General features: G+C 41.6%; 1 protein-coding gene across 1 annotated transcript; it reads left to right on the top strand.

Moving 5' to 3' along the window:
- Window positions 1-4,526: 4,526 nt before the first annotated feature.
- On the top strand, window positions 4,527-17,147 carry CALM2 (calmodulin 2). Its single transcript, XM_080915056.1, has 6 exons — window positions 4,527-4,545; window positions 9,132-9,162; window positions 14,687-14,830; window positions 14,915-15,021; window positions 15,472-15,607; window positions 16,505-17,147. The coding sequence occupies exons 1-6, from the start codon at window positions 4,543-4,545 to the stop codon at window positions 16,531-16,533; spliced, it is 450 nt and encodes a 149-aa protein (XP_080771182.1). The 5' UTR covers window positions 4,527-4,542; the 3' UTR covers window positions 16,534-17,147.
- The last annotated feature ends 333 nt before the right edge of the window (window positions 17,148-17,480 follow it).

Below are 17,480 nucleotides of genomic sequence, written 5' to 3'. Positions count from 1 at the left end.
AATGATTATTTCTCTTTGGGCTCATAAGGCAGGACTGGTGGAGTTAGGAAGACACTGGAGGGCTGGGGTTGCCTTGCTCGGGCCAAGTGTGAATCAGTATTCAGTAGAAAGAGAACAGGGAGCACCATTAGCAAAGACAGTCACAAACACACGGATGCTTTAAGGGGACGAGGACACTTTTTAAGGAAAAGATAGGCCAGACTGGAAGGTGATGGCTTTGGTTTGGGATATGGTTGTTTAGTCCCCCCAGGAGCAGAGGACAGCAGGGTTTTCAGGATTTCTAGAGAGGACCTACCTTGTGAAGATCCTACCTTGGTCCTCCTCTAGAGCACACACACCTCTGAGGCTACTCCATTTCCCCAGGATTGGAGAATTCCCTGCGCAGAGGGCAGAATGGTAGGCTCTTTCCTCATCGCTCCCAGGGTGGCACAGTTGCTCTGGAGACAATGGATGCTAGTGTGGCAATGGCCACATCTCCCATTCCTTTGTCCCGTGTGCCATGGATGTGCCCTCTAAACACTCACATGTGGACATTTAACCCCCAAATCCATGTTACTGGAAATTGGAGGCGGGCCTTCAGGAAGTATAGTATTAGATCAGGTCGGGATGCCTTTAGTGGCTATATAAGAAGACAGAAATAAATTAACAAATTTGGTCTGCGTCGCCAGGTTCTGAGGGAGCCGGAAGGTCCTTCAGCCACACCGAGTGCTGGAACCGTTTTCTCAGACTCCCCGCTCTGGAACCGAGAGACTACGTGCGTTCCTTGTTATGTACTTAATCTGACCTATCAACAGAAATATACTAAGTTGTTAAGCATGGCTGTCTAGAAAGTGCCTCCCTGGCTCCTCTGTTAGCTTGTTCTTGTGGCTTTCCATGCTCAGTTTCATCACAACACATGAAATGTGTCTAATGGGCTACTGCTATTACTAATATTCATTTTGTCTTTCTCTCCCTCTTTTTTTTTCTTTCTGGAGCTGAGGACTGAACAGTGCTCTACCACAAAGCTACATTTCCCACCCATATTGACATTTATCAGGTCAGTTTTCAGGATGACCAAACTCCCCATTTTTTTTCCTGGAAGTATTTGGCTTTAACACCGAATGTTCACCATCTCAGAAAATTCATCAGTGCTAAGCAACCCAATTGGAAAGGCATCCTAAAGTAATATTCAAAACTTTTTAGATGAGCAAATAAAAGAATAGCAGATTATCTGCCTACATCAAATTAGAAGGCCCTCAACTTTTCCTGTGTATGCGAGCATAAGCCCTTGAGGACAATTTAGTTCCTAAGCTCTTCGAATTCACTGAGCTGAGAATGCAGTAGGCAAAATATGTCTGTTAGAGATTAGGTTGTTGGTGTGTGCACGCGCGTGTGTGCGCACCTTCTTGCACATATATGAGTACCTGTGCTTGCAGAGGCCAGAAGAGGGCACTGGCTTCTCTGCAGTTGGAGTAGCAGGCAGCTCAACATGAATCCTGGGAACTAAACTCTCGTCCTCTGAAAGAACGGCTCGATAGAGCCCTTAATTGCTGAGCCATCTCTCAGGCCTTAGATTGGATCATAAGTATTCTACAACAGTCCCTGTGTGGCAGGCACAGTATTCAAGGCGACATTGCTCAGAGCTGGACCTTTAGAGGCGATCGGATCACAAGGGCTCTGACTTCATGACAGATCAATTCAGTCATGGCCTCATGGATTGATGGGTTTGGGAGGTGGGGAGGGGCTTGGTTATAAAAGCTTTGCTTCTCAGGGGCTAAGAGCTCCGTCCTCTCTTCCCAGGATGCTCTCCTCCACTAAAGGACTGGAAACAACATGGACAAGGGAGTGTGACGTCTCAGCACAGCAGCAGCAGCCATGGCTCTTTCTCAGGTGGAGGTATTTTTGTCACAGTGATGGAAAGCCAACTGTCACATTGTCTCAGCCCTGCTTTGCCTCATAAAAGGAAAAACAGGGTAGCTTTCTCAGCTAGGGCGCCTGGTCTGAGCTCTGCCCCACCTTCCCAATTCCATTCTAGATCACAGAAGACAAGTTGACTCATTACATACGATCAATGCCCTGGGAAAAGTAGGACTTGTTTTTTTTTTTTTTTTTTTAAATTTGTTGAGAAGCCCATAGACTATATTCAAGAATGACGGTATGTTGTGTGTGTGTGTGTGTGTGTGTGTGTGTGTGTGTGTGTGTGTGTTTTGAACTATTAACTAGCAAGACTAGTTAAAAGAGAGAAGCAAGGGAAAGGAAGTTATCCAAAGATAAGACCCCTGTTATCTCAGTTCAGAAAATGAGGAAGAAGCAGTGGGAGGGGAAGGACATTCTTGTTTTTTCCCCCAAGATGGACAAAGGTAGAGAACTCTAAGATCTCACCATGGGAACCGGACAGAGAAAAGATATGTTCAAGGCCCTGATACACGGTCATCGCTGACTTTGCTTTTCACTGGCAAGGGCCAGGGTTAGGCAGAGCCCTCTGTCACATTTCGGAAGACAAGGGCTCTATAAATAAATTGACTTGGAACAGTCTCAAATACACATAAACCACAATGGCTTTAAATGTAACTCTTGACTTCTCTTTCTTTTCTTGAGAGATCAGCAAGGAAGATTATGCAAGAGAGGCTTTACCAAAATCCAACCTAAGAAACCTGGAAGAACTTTCCTGTAGCCTGTATTTTTAAAAATTATTTCTGTGTACTTGCTAATGAGCACCACCACACCTCTCTAGGCACAGATCCGAGTGTCACTTAGTATTCATTCTGCACCGATCCTCTTAAAAAATTCCTTCCCTAGAGAAGATTATTCATTTTGTCATTCAATTTCCCACCATTAAAAGTTTCATATGTAAAATCACTGCATGCTAATGGAGTACTGTGTAAAGAGATTATTTTTAGTGAGTCAGCTGAAAGAAAAAAAATCATTAGTAGGTCTTCCATCTGAAGATCTGAGGAGGATTCACAAATTTCGGAGGTATACCTTAATTTACCGGAATGCAGAGCACCAGTGGCCTCAGATTATAGAGTGGAGGTGCCCATTTTAAAGTAATACTCTCACTTCAGGATATTTATCTCATTTGCAGGATAAGATTAATTGGCTTTCCTCCCTTTCAATACTATTGGGGAACCACATAGGCAAGGATAATAGAAACAGAGTGCTGAGGTGGGATTTTTGTTTTGTTTGTTTTCCCACTGAGTGGGCTTCCATCTCAAAGGGTGTGAGAATGTTCATTAGAAGGCCCCTAATGTCAGCTTTGCATGACTGACCCAGCACTGGTTTCATTACAAGATATGTTCGAAGGTGTGAGAGAATGTCTAATTTAGGCAAAGGAGGTTAAATTCACCGAAGATAAATTCACTGAAGGTGCTGAGAGCTGTTAGTATCGAAATGTTCTTGCTGAACAGGAAACCATCCTGAAAGCAGGCTTCTTTTCAGAAGTTGAGGTTTAATCTTGGCTTGCCTTTTTAAAAATGCTGCTCTCCCCGTTCTGAGGGGGCTGCGTGGTGGTGCTCTTTACCCTGGGAAGTTCTTTCTGCCTTCGCCATCTTCATAATTCTTTCCGGACCGTGGTTGTTCCGTCCATCTTCTCTGGGCACTGTATTTGAGGATTAAATCCTAATTTCCTTTTTAACCTCCAGCATCCTTTTCTGGTTGTCTACTTTGGGCTTCTAATTTCAAAGGGGCTCCTTAGGGAGACCAAGAGTACATACTCTCAGATACAGAGGGTTTGAGTAGCTTTCTGATTAATTATGGCTACACAAGAAAAGCAAAGGGGAAGCATAAACGGAAGCCCCTTTCTGATTAGTCCGTCAGCTGAGCTGCATGGGTTCTGCACCGAGAAATGAAAAACGACTGGCCTCCCCGATGCAGCAACTGGGCGCGGGGTGGGCGTTTACTGGGGGGTCCTTCAGTTTTGTCTTTTTAAGTTGGTTTATGTTGTTTTTGTCAACACCTCCACACGGGGCGGGAAGGTGAGTGTGTGCGTGTGCCTGCGGCAGGGAGGACGGATGGAAGAAGGTCCTCCAGCCAAGCGCAAAGAGAGCCACGCTGCCTCCTGGCGCAGTTGCCAGGACAGCGCGGCGCGAGCAGCAACGGCAGCAGCCGCACCGCGTTCCGGCTGCGAGAGCAAGTGACGCATTGCAGGTACAAACCAGCCAATCAGCAGCCGGCTCAACGGCGCTCGCAGCGACCGGCTCCACCGCGGTGCTCCTCCGCGCCGCAAAGTAGAGCCTCCCAGGCGCCGTTCCCCCGGCCTTTTAACGGCCTGCCTGGGAGCGAAACCCGCTTACGTCATCCGTCCCCCTGCTCCCCTTTATCTCCCGCCTGTCTGCCCAGTGACTGCGGAGAAAGGGGTCTCCCGGGGTGAAGGGGGGCGCCGGGGGCTGGCCGGGACTCGTTCTCTAGGTTCCGTTATCTGGAGTGAGGCGGAGGGATCTGGCGGAGGGAGGCGAGGGAGGTGTTTATGAGGAGCTGGGGGCGGAGGAGGAGAATTAGTCCGAGTGGAGCGAGCGAGTCGAGTGGTTGTGTGTTCGCGTCTCGGAAACCGGTAGCCCTTGAAGCATGGTGAGTGCGGCGCCCCACTGGTGGGGGAAAGATGCCGAAGCGGATTGACTAAAGAGGGGGACTTCCCCTCTCTGACCCTGGAGGAGCCGTCTTCGCCGGAGGGATGGCAAAGAAAAAAAAAAAAGCCAGGAGGCCCCCGCGTCGGTTATGTCGCAGGTGTCCCCCACCCAGGTCCTCCTGGGTTCCCTTAGATGAGTCGGGGGACCGCTGCGGGGCTTGGCCGGGGGAGAATGGATCAGGGGTGCGGGGTGGTGTGGTCGGTCGGGAGACCGAGCGCGGGCCCCGGCGGCTGAGGCGGCGCCAAAGGTCAGCTCGGGGGCCGGATTCAAACCGCCAACGGCCACCGCTAAGCGCGGGCGCCAGGAAGCGCCTTTGTCCGCCCGGCCGCCATGCGCGGGGGGTGGGGTGGGGAGGAGCGCGGGGCCCCGGGGCGAGCGGGCGCCGTTAGCCCGCATCCCCGCGAGGCTCGCCCGGGCCGAGGCGCGCCCCGTGCGTCCAGCCGGTGCGGGGTGGGGTGGGGTGGGCGCGGGGGGCCCGGAGCCGCCGCCCGCCGCTGCTCGCCTCGCGCCCCAGCTGCTGCGCTGGCACCTGCAGGACTGCGGAGGTCTGCGCGGCCCGCGGCGCTGCGGGGATGGGCGGGGGAGGGGACCCCAGCAGTCCCCCCATCCCCCCTCCGCGCAGTGCTGCTTGTTCCACTCCATCTGGTGCAGTCTTCCACTACCCAGACTGGATGCTTAATTTCTTCTTCCTTTTTTTTTAATCGTTGAAGCTTTATTGCTGGAAGTCGGGCGCTCTCTCCAAATAATAACAGCTCGTAATGGGAAAGCTGCCGACTTGAGTTAGGCTTTTTCTGCCCACAGTGAAAGCAAGCTAGTGAAAGCAGCAATTACGGGCGGGTCGCTAAATTCTTGAGTACTCAGGTGCACTGCTGTTCACCTCTACCACACGCAGCGTTCCTTGAAAACGACTTGTGTTTCGGTGTAAAGTTGCCACCTGATCTTAGTTCTTAGATCTACAGTTTATTTATACAGTAATGGCCGTCAGTAACTGTACACTTATGTACCAGAGAGCAGGAGATTTTAGGAAGGATTTTAAAAAAAAAATAGTCTCCTCGTGTTTCCTGTAAAGAAATTAATGAGGACGATAATGTGCAATACTTATTTTACTCCCTTGCCAAGTGGTTACAGCAATGGGTGTGTCCAGGAGGCAAGGTGACATCTTAAACAGTAGTTGGGAATCCCTGCCAACTGAAACCTTCAGCCTGCCTGGGTGTGGGGAGATTTCACCTTGGAGAGAGCTAGCATTCATTTAACGTTGGTGAAATTGATACGTATTTTTTAACTAATGAGTTTTAATATGCTGAGTGAATTTGTTTGTACGGTTTAACAGGATATAAATTATATAGGCATGTAGTTGACAACTTCAAGTTTCGTAGTAACTTATTTATTTTAGTTAGCAGGATAGAATTTAAATTTTTACTGCAGAATTATAATTTGTATCTTACAGTGGTTCTTCTCCCTAGTAAGTTTGTAGTTAAATGTGTCATTAATCCATTGACAACTATTCTAGTAACTTCATAATATGTAAAGAGAAATTACCCTTTTGGGACCTATGTGTATAGGACTGATTACAAAGCTCTTGGATTTACATTCAGCCACTGTATTTTTATTGGGACGTCGTATATGGAAGGGATGTGTGCTGTTGACTGCTGGAGGACACAAGATATAGAGTAGACAGTGTGTGTGTGAGTCAGTCCATTAAGCTGGAAGGTTTTTATTAGGCTCAAAAAGTAAGAATTTGCTTTGGCTCCATCACAGTGTAGAAACTTGTAGCTTAAGCTAGGATTTAGGCTTTAGTCAAGGTCCTGACTTCTGTGAAGTTTGTTCCTCCACTGATTTCTTTGGGTTCAAGATGCTTTTATAGCACAGTGCCATTCTGTCAAAATAAAGACCCCCTTTCTACAGAAACGACAGACTGGTCTTGTTGCATGTGTATAATTGTAGAAGAAACGATAGATGAAGCCGTGTGTGTCTAGTCGTATTTGAGGATGGGATGAACAGGATTAAGATGGATTCATAAATTTATTCAGGTACACTAGAACTTCAGCCATTTTGAGTGCAGTTTAGAAAATGCTTTAAATGTTCATAATGCATTCAGTTCAGGTGACTGTAATGAGGTTAGTCTCTAGATAAAGATAGCAGTGGCAGCCAGTGCAGTCTGGTTGAGTAGGCTGGGGTGGAACCTGAAAGTACACTGGAAATCTCTGGGATGACAACAGGAGGGGTTGCATCCATCCTTGCAGAGTTGAGAGAGTTAAGAACTAGTCATTTCTCTGGTGAATTCGTCTTCACCTTATTGTGATAAACATGTTAATGAGCTTGTATTTTCCCAAAAGTATAATTTTGGTTCTAAGAAAATGGCACTCTCTATAGACAAAATAAGGAGTTGGAAAAATTGAGTGTCAGGAAGTCTTTGCTCTTGATTTTTAGGAGTTTTTAATTCTAGAACTTACTGGTAAGGTTTATTTTAAAACCTTAACTCTGAAGAGCTTAGGGGTTAGGAGCACTGATGCTCTTCTTGAGGACTTGGGTTCAGTTCTCAGCACTCACATAATGGCTCACAACTCTCTGAACTCCAGTTCCAGAGGTCCTAACACCTTCACACAGACATGCATGTAGGCAGAATACCAAGTGCACATAAAATAAAATTTAGAAAAACTCCTTAAACTCAAGAAAGAACTTTTCATGAAGCCTTGGAAGCAAAGTTGAAGTTGAGGTTTTCAAGTTATCCGTGAAACTAGCTTTTGTGGGCCTGGTTCATTCCTTTCCTGTAAAGTGATTTTTATTCAGTAGTCTAAGATTTCAGGGAGTTGAACTGAATGGATGGTTTGGGAGCCTTAAGTTTTGACCCTGTAAATCAGTGTAAGACTAAGAGAATATTTTATTTACTGTTGGGGCCTTTCCAGGAGACCTTATCTTTTGTGTATGCACCGTAAGGCACCACCACCATCCACTCACCCGCCTGTTGAAACTGACATCTGTGTAGATTGGCTGATTTCCTGCTCTAATTTATAACGTATTCCTTCTAATTGCCTGCTATACACTTAAGCTTGGCTGGTGTCTTCTTAGGCCTAAAGTCCTTCCAGTTGATTCCACATGCTTTCCAGAGTGCTGCCTTTTGTGCAAGTAGGTTTTCTTTGCTTACAGTTAATGTGAAGCATGCTGAGAGTTTAGCTGTAAAGGCTTTGTAGTGCCATACATTTTTAACCTTCTGTATGGAAATCGAGCTGTTTGGTGGTTAATTTATATACATTGATCGCTAATTAGTAGCTACTTGGTTGGTGTTGTAGATGAGAGATTGAATAATATTTCCAAGGTTGCACGACTTATAAAATCAGGGTGTTGAAGGATTGGTATTTAGAGGGGTAGTTAGTAAAAGATAGTTTTTCTTTTTAACCTTAGATCTTGTCACTTGAGCATAAATGGCATTTCAGTTTTAAGTCTACTAACTTTTTGGCTTTTTTTTTTTCTCTCCTTAGTACTAGGAATTGGACCCAGGACTTTACATGGTTGGCAAACATTATTTTGATGAGCCTACCTCCCTAGTTGTTATTTTTTTGTTAATTTATATTGTGATTAAATTGGATATTGCTTTTTAAATTGAGATCTTGCTGTGTTGCCAGACTGGCCTTCAACTAATGACCATACTGCCATGGATCAAATCAAATTGTTGAGAAGGAAAATTATTTTCTGGGTTCCTTTTCAAATCCTTATTCTGTGCCCTAGAGAATACATGAGGCCATTCCTGTAAAGGCACCCTTCCCTAGAGATAAGTTCACTTTAAACATGAGGGATCAGACTGTTTTTCTTGCCTCAGTAAAAGAATGGATTTAACCACAGCATATTTAACCCCATGTTAAGGATTTTATTATTTTGTTGGTTTTTGGAATGGGATCTTACTGTATACATCTCTCTTCTTGGAGCTTGCTATGTGCACCAGGCTGACCTGGAATTCAGAGATGGCCCTGCCTCTGCCTCCCAAGTGCTTAGATTAAAGATGTGTGCGACTACACCTGGCCTCGGTGGGATTTTAAATTAGCAGTAGTTTGGCAGTGCCTCTCAGACCCGAGTAACAGTGGTATTTACCAATAAGCAATAAAATATTCTCAGCTTCAGGGTGTAAGAGCAAGAAACCTGTTTTTGTTTAGAGAATCCTGTGTTTAACCATTTGTGAAGTGATTTTTCAGTTTGAGATTTATAAACCATTGGATGGCAATTTTTAGTAATTTGATTTTTTTTTTTTTTTAAACCACTATGGGTGCCTAGTCTAATTTGGGTAATCTGTGTTAGATGGTGGCATGCAGGATTAAAGTTTAAAGTCATTCTGAGGTGTTTGGAGTCAAGTTTGCTTAGCTATGTGGTTAAACCAATGAGTCCACATTGTTCTTACCCATTGTGTTCTGGGCTCAATGAACTGAATGCAGCTCATATCGCCCCATGAACATTGACTGTTCTAAACTTGTTTCTGTAACTGCTGATCTACACACACTTTTAAGTCATTAATCCATCTTTTTGTTCTCTTTGTAGGCTGACCAACTGACTGAAGAGCAGATTGCAGGTAAGAAATACCCTGCAGGATTGTGTCCATTGGGATATATTATAAATTGAATAACAAAACTCAAGATCATTAAATGAAATACTTGCCTTCGATTGTGACATGAATGGTGACAAGTTGAATGTAGCATAAATACAGTTGAGCCTTTTTTTTTTTTTTTTTTGGCAGTTTTAAATGTAAGCACACGAAGTCTGTGTGTGTGTGTGTGTGTCTGTCTGTCTTTAGAGAGGATGAGAATAGGTATATATCAATTGGTGGTAGTTTTATTGTATTTTGTTTTTTTGCTTTTTTACTACCACCCAAAATGCATGCAACTTCAAATCAGTTAATATAAATAATAAGGTAGAGGCAAGTAGTATGTATAGTAGCTAAATTAAATTGAAATGTAGTCAGAAAAGGGAACATTGAATTTACCCTGACTTCAATAGATTAGTTGATTTAATAGATTAAGTAATCTGTTATCTCTACAAGACTCATATCCTCTAAAATCTAAAACTTGAGTGCTGCCATGACACCATTTATACAAGATTGGGCAGTGAAAACACTGTATAAAAATTATTTGTAGTTGTGTATAAAGGTATACATGACACATGAAATACTTCGTAATTTGAAGCATGTCTGGTCTCAAGCATTTCAGATAAGCAATATTCCTTTTGTATGATGGATTGGTGAGTAATAATTTTCCTAGAGAAAAACTTAACAAATGTTACTTAGTATTCTGGTTTCTTTTCAGATTTTAGAACCTGTACGAATGCTACTGTAGCAGTTGAATTTTGACTTTAAAAGTGGTGTCAGCTATTGAACTGAGCCTTTTAGGAGAAATAAATGAAATTAATGCATAAAACTTGTCTTTGGGGCTGGAGAGACTCCTCAGTGGTTAAGAGCACTGGCTGATCTTCCAGAGGTCCTGAGTTCAATTCCCAGCAACCACATGGTGGCTCACAACCATCTGTAATGAGATCTGATGCCCTCTTCTGGTGTGTCTGAGGACAGCTACAGTGAACTCACATTAAATAAATCTTTAAAAACAAACCAAAAACCTTGTTTTTGACTATATGATTTACCCACTAGGACTTTTGGTTTTCTTAATGATATTTTGAGATTAACTAATTCTGAAATGGGGAAGCTTGTCAGTTTTCTCTTTTTCTGTTTCTGAATACAAGGTCCTGCTATATAATACAAGTAGTGACCAGCTTTGAGCTCATTTAATCTTGCCTTTTGAGTGCAGCACCACTATGTGTGGCCTAAGACTTTTTTTTTTTTTATCAACAATTTAACTTTCTCTTTTCTCAGTTACTCAGAGGCATTTGATAAGTGTCCAAATGGTCCAGTTTGTTTTTCCCCTCTGCTGGGGATTGAACTGAGGGCCTTATGTATTCCAGTCACATGCTCTGTTACTGACTTTTATCCCTAGCATGTGAATTTTGAGACAGTTTAACTGTCTAGCTCAGGTTGGTCTTGAACATCCTATGAAGGAAGGATAAGCTGGTTTGCAGTTTATGACCCTTCTACCTTCCCCTCCCCCTTCTGAATGCTCTAAGCTCCACGATATCACCCATTTTAAAGTTAATCTGCCATTTCTGAAAATCTACAGAAATCTAGAAGCTATTAGAAATCACTAGTCCTCAAATACTATAAAAAGTAAAAGGCTACTGGATTAAGGACTAAATTTAAGCTGTTTAACGTATAATTTGGTTTCAATCTAGCGTTTAATTTTGCAGGTTGGTAAGTTATGCCTATCTGTTGTATATATTGAAGTAATAAATAAGGCAGAGCTTTGAATTTCTTGTTGTATTGGCTTTGTGTTTTATATTCACAGTCATGCATGTGGTAGACACCAACCTTAGTTACACCATTCAATTACCAAGAATTCCTTTTTTCTCAGCTATTTTCATCTTTTTTTTTTTCTCACCTTTGGGAGTCTAGGTTGGGCTAATATTTCCTTTCTGAAACTTAATTGGCTGTCTCATGTGTCTGCTCTTTGTTTCTCCGTATTACTGGTCAAATATTGGTCCCTCCTCACAACAGACATTTCAGGGTAGAAAATGTATTGATATAAGCATCTGTCATGTTTGCTTCTTTTAGAAAGCTTTCTGTATCTGTCAGTGTAATAGAGAAGTCTTCAGTGGCCTGTAGTTAGCAGGTTGTCTTTTCAAGGGAGATTCTGGTTGGCGCCTGTGTCCGTAGTCCCAGCCCTCTTGGGGACTGAAGCAGGGGGCTCACAAACCTGATCAGCCTAAACTCCACAGCTAGATGGTTTCTCTCCTAAGTTGGCTTTATACAAGGAAAGGGGGCAGGAGATTGGTTCTTTCTGTAGTCTACCCTTTTCTCTAGTACGGATTTAAAGCACAGTGCCTGTTGTGCATTATAAGTATTTTCTGATGGGATAATACAGAGTACTGCATAGTACCCAAATGCACAGTGTCCTGTCCTCTCCAAGGCTCTGCTCCTGAAGTTTAAAGTCTACCTTAAAGGCACAGTTTTTGTTTTTTGTTTTTGTCTTGTTTTGTTTTTTCTTAAAGCTGGTGGTCAGTGATACTAGCATCTAAAATCTACTACTTGTCCTTCCAGAAAGAAATGCTGACCATCTAGGGATATAAAGTGGGACATTTTATGAACAGTTGAAGCCATTTTTATTCTCATACTGTAAATTACTACTATAGATTTGTTTAGAAATTCTAACAGTAATTAACTTAGTCTAGAAACAAATCACTACTTGTTTTGGTGAAACAATTACTAAAATTTATATTGCTTTATGATTTTTTTCCTAAAGAATACCTACCTCATTGTAGCATGACATCAGATAGCAGTTAATGTTATTCCAGCTCTGCCTGCACTTCAGTCATTGTTTCACATTTGAAAGACTGACTGGTACTAAAAGGTACTTTAAAATATTTTTTAAATGAAATCGGTCTTCAACTTTTAAGGTCCAGATTTGATTAAAACATTAACCTTATTCAGTTTATAGCAGCAGTTACCCTGACTACAAAAGGCTTGCTGTGTTCTGGGGCACTCATCTTCCCCTTTGTTGGGATAATTAGTCTCATTGCTTACACAGTTACTTAACTGAGCAAATAAAACAGTTGATTCTGACTTCTAAAAATGTCCGTTTTGGTATAACTAGAACAGTTTGGAGCGGGCCCTTTACATCTATGTAGAAGACAGCTGATAGTCACTATTTTTATTGCATATTTAACTTTAGCTCCTGGTTTTGTATTTCTGATATTAATGCTTAGAATAAGGTGCCCCTGTGTATAAGTGCATACATATTGTGCTGGTTTTGAAGAGCAAGTAACTGTAAAGGCAGATGGGTGGAAAGTGTGTTTTGAGATGCTGATGGTAGCTCTGATCCTTCAGCGTAAGGATAGTCTTGCGTGCAGTAGTGGCCATACCTTCAATCCTTTCACTCTGAAGGCAAACACAGCATCTCTGCGTCTGAGCCAGCCAGGGCTACATAGAAGCCTTTCTCTAAATAACCAGAAGTTATTAGAGAGCCTTTAGTATAAGAATATGCATTTGGCCTTTGAATAATGTCATTAGTTCCTTAATTTTGTACATAAATTAGCGGGTATAACAAGAATAGTCTGGTTTTTGTTTGGAGACAAGGCCCAGGCTAGTCCCTAGTTCTTGATCGGAAGAACTAGTTCCTGCCCATGCCTTCTCAGTTCTGGAATTACAGGTGTACACCACTGTGGTGGGGCCCATGGATGTTTTAAACCTTCCAAATTTAGGATACATAAACTTAACCATCTATTTTCTACAAATAGGTTAGCGTAATTAAACCCTACTTAGCCATTGGGAAGTTATGTACTTAAATGATTTTAAAAGATGGTTAAGTGCAACTCATAAGTACTTTAACCTTTTAATAATTTAGTAAATGGTAGACTGTGGGCTTATGCTGATAATTTTTTTCTAGATAATTTGTGTATCTTGTTTGTGAAAAGACACTCAGAACTTTTAAAAAATATAAATTTGGTGCATTATACAGTCTTCAGACTTGTTTGTAGGTGGGGAATGTCTTGATTAATCTGTTTAGTACTGTTTAGTACTATGTACAAGTTACTCAGTTATTGCAATCAACTCCTAATTAAGTTGATGGATAGATGATGGAAATAAATGTTTAAATGGGCTAGAACTGCATATATTGGAGAGGATGTATTAAGTAACCACAGATGAGTCAGTGCAGCTGAATCCAAATGAAAAGATAACCAGGTGTTTTTTGCTGCATAAAGTAACATGGTGTTCCAAAAAGGTAATAGGATCTGGTAATTGTGTGGGTAATTTTCACAAAAGAATTCAAATCAGGAGGCAGTTTCAATAGTAGAAGCTTTGAACCAAAATACTGATTGCAGAAGCAGAAAAAGAATTAGTAGCATTTCATACAGCCTTTTCAGTGGGAACTAGTTAAAGTGATTTTCCTGATTTTTGCTTAGTCCTTTGAGTTGTTGGGGATTATAAAATTGACATTACATATCTTGCTTGAGGTCAGTCGAGGGGAATCTATTGTATTGGATAGTTAGAAAGGCGACTCTGCTGTGAGTGGGCATAGACGAAAACGACCAGAGATTTTAAAAAAAAAAAAAAACTGGTCATTTGACTATAAAAACATAAAAAAGTCAGAGCCATGGCAGTGTAAGGTGGGAAGGAAATTGCAGTGTTCTTTTGGAGGCCAATAGTGGGTTGATACAAAGGAATGTTTAAAAATAATGGTGCTCTCCAATATAAGGAGAAAATTATAAAATTTGACATTTTAATACTTATGAACATACTTGCCAGTGGACAAAGTCTTTAGATAGATTGGGTGGGTCTAGAGATGATGTGAAACAGAATTGCAAAGTCTAAATTATAGCAGAGATAGACAAGCATTATAAGCCATTTCATTTTTTAAACGTGTTATCTAAGCTATGACCTTTGGAGTACCATAGTTAATTTCTTAATTTCTGTCCTGAAAAGTGTCATCAACACATTTCCTGATATCAGTTCAAATTAGTGATCACAATTTCATAAGATCTTAGTCTTTAAGGATAATGGATATTTCTCTTTTATAATAAAGTTTTAAAGCTTAAAAGTTTTCTACTCAAAATTGCCTTTGTTCTCCATAACTTTAGCTCTAAGTGAGCATTGATAGCTTGACTCATTTTCAATATCAGTATTTGATAGATGATTTCTCTTGCTGTTAAAAAACTAGCCCCATTTAACTTTTTTTCTGAAGTTTTAGCTTTTTTTGTTTTTTCTCTGATTTAGTATTTTGTTGATTTTTAGACATGGTTCTAACCTTTGGAGATACCTCTAAATATCTGTCTATATATTGGATTTTCCTGGGATTTTAAAATTCCTGGTAGCTCAATATGAACTTGTAGTGGGTTGGTTGGCCAAGATTTTGACAAGATATTTTCACCTAATTTATTAGGAATTAGAGTTTCGCTTGAAATGCTGTCTTATTTTTGCTTTCTCGAAGAGTCAAATATACTTTACTGCATAGGGTAGTGTTGTTAACCTGTATGTTTGGACTTTTGGTCTCTGGCAGAATTCAAAGAAGCTTTCTCACTATTTGACAAGGATGGGGATGGGACAATAACAACAAAGGAGCTGGGGACAGTGATGAGGTCTCTGGGGCAGAACCCCACAGAAGCAGAGCTGCAGGACATGATCAATGAAGTAGATGCGGATGGTAAGTGTGTTAATATGGGGACTGGGGGTTTGTCACAGAGGACTTTGTATTCTTTTGTTGTATGCTTACACAAACTATTTTTAGGTAATGGCACAATTGACTTCCCCGAATTTCTGACAATGATGGCAAGAAAAATGAAAGACACAGACAGTGAAGAGGAGATTAGAGAAGCATTCCGTGTGTTTGATAAGGTGAGTCTCAGGCTGCATCACTGAGAGTGAAATGAAGCTACCTGGAGACCTACTGGGCTTCTCTTTAGAACTCAATGTAAGCTTATATTTCTAGTCTTACTGCAAAGGATACATGCATTATGTGCCATTGGAACCAGGAAGTAGTGGCTTGAATGTGGGAACATCCTACTTAATGACATTTACAGATCAACTTGTGTGGATTCTGTTCACTTTATGTGTGAAAATGTCACCCCCACCTCCATGTGTACCCGGACCACAGGGTTTCTTATGTAGTCCTGACTGCTCTGGAATTCCCTGTAGACCAGGCTACTGCAGACTCAGAACCTCCTGCCTCTGCCTCCACTCGATAGACATGTTAAAGTCTTAAAGTCTACTTTCCTAACACAAAATTGTTCATTATTAATAACTGAATTCAAACATTACTCAGAAGTCACCCTCCCACTCTTGTAGGACGGCAATGGCTATATTAGTGCAGCAGAGCTTCGCCACGTGATGACAAACCTTGGAGAGAAGTTAACAGATGAAGAGGTTGATGAAATGATCAGGGAAGCAGACATTGATGGAGACGGTCAGGTAAACTACGAAGGTAAGTTGCCAGTGCTGCCTCACTTCACACAATTTATTCTAGGATAAATTACTGAGGGTGTTTCATAGCTGAAAATCAGCATCTTTGCCTCCCGACATCTGGACGTTAAAATAGTCTCGTTAAACTTTAATGCCATTTAAAATGTCTGCCAACAAGACAACATGACTCACCTAAGAACTTTTGACTGTCAGTTCCACGCCTGCACCTAGAAAATCGACATTGTAATGAGGTATTAACATTTGAAAGGAACTGTACAGTTTTGTAGAATGTGGTGGGATAACTTGGAAAGTTTGAAATTTTATTGTGAATTCCCTAAAATGAAATCAGTAGACTCTATGTGACTAGGTTTTGTTTTTCTTTCTGACTCCAGTCAGAAACAGTTTTAATTTGAAAGTATCTTGGTTGCTCGAAACTTGGATAGCTGCCCACTCACAGGAAGTGAGGCTTTTAGAAATGGAAAGAATTTCAGGGATCAGTCTTTCTGCCTTTCACTTTTTATGACTTTCATTTCATGACATAGCAGTTGTAAGCAGCATGAAGGTTAGGGTTACAGAACGTAAGCAGTTGCTGCACTGAGGTGACAGTAGTGACTTTGTTCTAGCTGATAGAACTAAGCCAAGAATGCTGTCCTGTCTTGCTGCTGGGGATTGAACTTTGGTCTTACATACTTTAGGCAAGTGTTCTGCCAGTGAGCTAAATCCCACAGCCCCAACATTAATTGTGTCATGTTTAACAATTCAAGTTATTAGTGATTTGTGAAGATCCAACTTTGACCATTAACTGGCTTTTCCCATTACTGTGGTGACTGTAGAAAAGGGATAGAGATACAGTGTAGGAGTCACACACGTTGGCTTTGTCCTTTGTCACTGACTCATGTTTTTTGTGTTTCTTTTGCAGAGTTTGTACAAATGATGACAGCGAAGTGAAGACACTGTACAGAATGTGTTAAATTTCTTGTACAAAATTGTTTATTTGCCTTTTCTTTGTTTGTAACTTATCTGTAAAAGGTTTCCCCTACTGTCAAAAAAACATGCATGTATAGTAATTAGGACTTCATTCCTCCATGTTTTCTTCCCTTATCTTATGTCATTGTCCTTAAACCTTATTTTAGAAAACTGATCAAGTACCATGTTGCATGTGGCTTCCTCTGGATATATCTAAGCCCTTCTGCACATCTAACCTTAGATGGAGTTGGTCAAATGAGGGAACATCTGGGTTATGCCTTTTTTAAAGTAGCTTTTAGGAACTGTCAGCATGTTGTTGTGAAGTGTGGAGTTGTAACTCTGCGTGGACTGTGGACAGTCAACAATATGTACTTAAAAGTTGCACTATTGCAAAACGGGTGTTGTATCCAGGTACTCCGTACACTATTTTTTTGTACTGCTGGTATTGTACCAGAAACAGTTTCTTCTTTTATTGTTACTTGCTTTTTAAACTTTGTTTAGCCACTTAAGGAAAATCTGCTTATGGCACAATTTGCCTCAAATCCATTCCAAGTTGTATATTTGTTTTCCAATAAAAAAAATTACAATTTACCCAATTGTTGCTCTGAATCTGAGTGATTTAATAACTATTGGTGTCTAATTTTAGGGACAGCATGCGGAATTGCTTTCTCCGTGGTGTGATTCATTCAGGGTTTTTGAGATAGAATCTTGTAGGAACTTTCTGCCTGCCTAACTCTTACAAAGATTAAAGACCCTTTTTATGGCTGGGCGGGGTGGCACACAACTTTTAATCTTACCACTTAGGAAGGAGAGGCAGGCAGGTCTCTTCAGGAGCCAGGCGAATGCCTGGTCTACTTAGTAAGTACCGGGCCAGACTGGAATCCACAGTGAGACCCTGTCTCCAAGAAGAAAACCCTTTTATAAACGAA

This window comes from Micromys minutus (assembly GCF_963924665.1).
Source record: "Micromys minutus genome assembly, chromosome: 3".
Classification (NCBI taxonomy): domain Eukaryota; kingdom Metazoa; phylum Chordata; class Mammalia; order Rodentia; family Muridae; genus Micromys; species Micromys minutus.
The sequence above is the reverse complement of the archived record's forward strand: the minus strand, read 5'-3'. Positions and strand labels throughout refer to the sequence as shown.